Genomic DNA, 3,367 nt, shown 5'->3' with positions numbered 1-3,367 from the left:
TTAAATCTTGAAATCTGTGTAGTAGATAAAAATAAATCTCAAAATTTAAACTCATTCAACGATAATAAATAAGACGGTGAACATTACCAACATCATCATCACTTGAAAAAGGTGAGAAAAAATAACCCTTTAGTCTGTTGGGATGAACTGCTCGAAGTTTATTAGGTTTAGTATTTAAGGTGGACAACTTGACATAAATTCCGTTTGGTTTGTGCTGAGTCTGATGAGCATATACTGCAGAAAAGTTTGCAAAGTTTAACATTGATAATACTACTTTAACCTGTTGAGAATAAATCACATATTAGCAGAATAAGTGATTTTGCATAGGCTTATAAATAAGTTGGATCGTTCCTTTTATGATAGATCAACTTTCTTCATAATATCATAATTATGTTGTTCCACGTATAAAGCCTAACAGTCGCACACATGCATATAATCTCATTTGTGATGTGAGACTCTTACTTTCACATCTTTACGGGACTACTATTCCAACCGAGCCGCTAGTACACAATCAGATCGGTTCAGAAGATTCCCCCACACCCGTATGTGTTTGCCAGAAAACTAAGTGAATGTATTTAATGTTTCAGAAACTGAAAACCTGGTAACCTGATTACGTTTTCCTTTTCCCTTCAGTTAAAACACCACATCATGTAATCCACGATATATAATTCAAGTAAATAATCTTTCTAGCATCGTCAATTCCATTATATATGTGCTGTTTCTCAATTTGGGCCTTAAAGTCCAAAGATTCTCAATGCCTCATATTATATTGGACCTTGAAACCTAACCACCTTGACCCAGTGGGTCAAGCACGACCCAGAACCTTCTCGAACTTAGCCCCACCGCCAAAAGGTCCAAAACGTAATTTAACCCCACGCAGTCAACGGCTTAGCGTTGACGGACTCCTTCCCCGCCAAGCGTAACAAACTTTCACACGGAGTTGGGATTCGGTTGGCATCGCCAAAACACACGCCCACCGATCATTTCTTAATCGCTAAGATTTAACATTCGGTTTTCTTCCTCCTATAAAACCCTAGTCGTTGTCCTCCAAATCTCCAACAAATTACAGCAAAAACCCAATCTTTACCTTCAATTTTCAATTCCAACCAACGAGAAAGTATTCGGTTATGGCCCAGGAAGACTTGAGCGTGCCGGTGCAGCAACAGATGGTATGGACCGTGAAATTCCTTCTGTTTTTCCTTGTTGTGTTATTTATTTGTTGATTTTTGGAAGAGATTGGTGGTGTTTGGATGCCCAGAAAATTTTGAAACTGAAAAGATGATGGGTTTTGAGAAATACCCATGTTTTGTAATTTCCCCCATTTGTTGTTATTGGCAATTTCTTTGACCGTGTTAGTTTGATAGTGTTTGGATGCCCAGAAAAGTTTTGGAATTTAAAATATCATGGGATTGGGGTTTAAGATTTACCCAAGTAATATACGCCCTTTGTTCTTATTAGCAATTTCCTTGTTCATTTTGGTTGGAGTTTGAAAGTGTTTGGCTGCCGGGAAATTTGTAACACAAAAAATATAATGCAATTTTAAGAAAACACAAGGTTTGTAGTTTTTCCCTTTTGCTCTGGCCATTTTATTTTCATTTATTTTTGGTAACAATGAATAATTTTTTTTTTAATTAGTGTTAATTACTTATGTTTTTGAAATTATTTAGGCTGAGTAGCAGTTACCATAACCCTGGCTTTATGTTATTGCTATGTTCATTTGTGATTGAGATTGGCAGTGTTTGGCTGCCTAGGAAATTTGGAAAGAAAATATAAGGGGATTTTAAGAAATAGTGATTTACATTAACCCAAGTTTTGTCATTTGCTCCTTTGTTCTTATTTCTTAAAATACATAAACAAATTCTTTGTTAAGTGCTAATGTATTTATTGATATGTTTTTGTTTTTATAAATTCTTTAGACCGAGGAGGAGGAACAGAGGCTCAAGTACCTCCAATTTGTTCAAGTGGCTGCAGCTCACGCTGCCGTTTGCTTCATAAACCTGTACGGTTTTGCCAAGGAAAGGTCGGGGCCTTTAAAGCCTAGTGTTGAGTCCGTGGAGGGAACAGTTAAGACCGTTGTTGGACCTGTCTACAACAAGTACCATGATGTCCCCGCTCACCTCCTCACCTTTGTGGACCACAAGGTACTTCGATTTTTCATGTTTCAAGGTTTTTTCCATGCTATTGTGGCGCTTGACTTTAGAATAAACGAAACAAGTTATATTTGTCAAAAGAAGTATAACCGGTATAAATGTGATCCTCATTGTGCATCTTGATCAATGGGATCGTTTCTTTGTACATTATGATGTGCCTTACAGTATTTGGGTTACTGTGTGGCAAATCAATGATTGCATCTATTTCGATTTCAACTAGCTTAGTTAAATTGGTGGTTGTATTACAAAGGTGCGAAGTTGTTAATTATGATGCAATTGGAACTTCTTCAGGTTGATCAATCTGTTACCAAGCTGGACAGCCGTGTGCCACCACTGGTTAAGCAAGCCTCATCCAAAGCTCTATCCGCCGCTCAAAAGGCCCCAGAGGCAGCACGAGCGGTTGCCTCTGAGCTTAAGCGTGCAGGGGTTGTAGACACTGCCTCGAGCTGTGCTAAATCTGTCTACTCCAAGTGTGAACCCACAGCTAAGGACCTGTATGCCAAGTACGAACCAAAAGCCGAGCAATGTGCTGTTTCTGCTTGGCGAAAGGTGAACCAAGTCCTCCCGAAGGTAGTTGATGTTGTTGTACCAACCGCAGCGTATTGTACCGAAAAGTACAACCAGACTGTGCAGAGTACTGCGGAGAAGGGCTACAGGGTCTCCTCCTATCTGCCTTTGGTTCCCACGGAGAAAATTGCCAGGGTTTTCGCCGAGAAGGCGCCCGAAGCAGAGCCTTTGCTTGCAAGTCACGGTGAAACTGAAGTCGCCATTCATTGAATGGGTTCTTCAAGTGTCGGTTTTGTTTTACCCTTTGCATTGATGATTTTATGTAAGAATTTCGGCCATCCGTTAGGCATGGTTTTTTACTGTGTGTCAAATATTTAATATTTATATATGTTTATTTGTTTTTACTACCGTCTTTTGTAACTGTGTTAAATTGCTTTACTTGGCTTTCATTGAGGGCTCGTTCGGATGGCTTTTACAATTATTAAAAGTGTTTTCAGAAAAAAAAAAAAAAAAAGTTTGTTTTTTTTTAGTTTCAAAAGCACTTAAGTGCTTTATGTAAGCAACGTAAGTTATGTGTTTTATGAAGCATTTCAAGTGTTTTTTAAGAATTCACTTGCATTTTTACTAAAGATTTATTCTAAAAATATTTTTACAAAAACGGTTTTTAGTTCTTTTGAAAGGTTGAGAAGTTAGGCCCTATTTTATATTGC

The 3,367-nt window shown here is 38.0% G+C and overlaps 1 protein-coding gene across 1 annotated transcript; it reads left to right on the top strand.

Moving 5' to 3' along the window:
* The first annotated feature begins 1,015 nt into the window (after positions 1–1,015).
* LOC103965308 (REF/SRPP-like protein At3g05500) lies at positions 1,016–3,065 on the top strand. Its single transcript, XM_009378350.3, has 3 exons — positions 1,016–1,169; positions 1,917–2,141; positions 2,442–3,065. The coding sequence occupies exons 1-3, from the start codon at positions 1,128–1,130 to the stop codon at positions 2,925–2,927; spliced, it is 753 nt and encodes a 250-aa protein (XP_009376625.2). The 5' UTR covers positions 1,016–1,127; the 3' UTR covers positions 2,928–3,065.
* The last annotated feature ends 302 nt before the right edge of the window (positions 3,066–3,367 follow it).

The sequence above is a fragment of a genome, unplaced genomic scaffold (genome assembly GCF_019419815.1).
Source record: "Pyrus x bretschneideri cultivar Hongxiangsu unplaced genomic scaffold, Pyrus_bretschneideri_v1 Contig11, whole genome shotgun sequence".
Classification (NCBI taxonomy): domain Eukaryota; kingdom Viridiplantae; phylum Streptophyta; class Magnoliopsida; order Rosales; family Rosaceae; genus Pyrus; species Pyrus x bretschneideri.
This window is presented reverse-complemented; position numbering and strand designations above follow the sequence as displayed.

Excerpts from the sequence above, each read along its gene's own strand:
- LOC103965308 (XM_009378350.3), top strand. The coding sequence starts at position 1,128 with ATGGCCCAGGAAGACTTGAGCGTGCCGGTGCAGCAACAGATG. Across the intron at positions 1,170-1,916 it reads TGCCGGTGCAGCAACAGATG|ACCGAGGAGGAGGAACAGAG; the intron begins GTATGGACCGTG and ends TAAATTCTTTAG. Across the intron at positions 2,142-2,441 it reads TCACCTTTGTGGACCACAAG|GTTGATCAATCTGTTACCAA; the intron begins GTACTTCGATTT and ends GAACTTCTTCAG.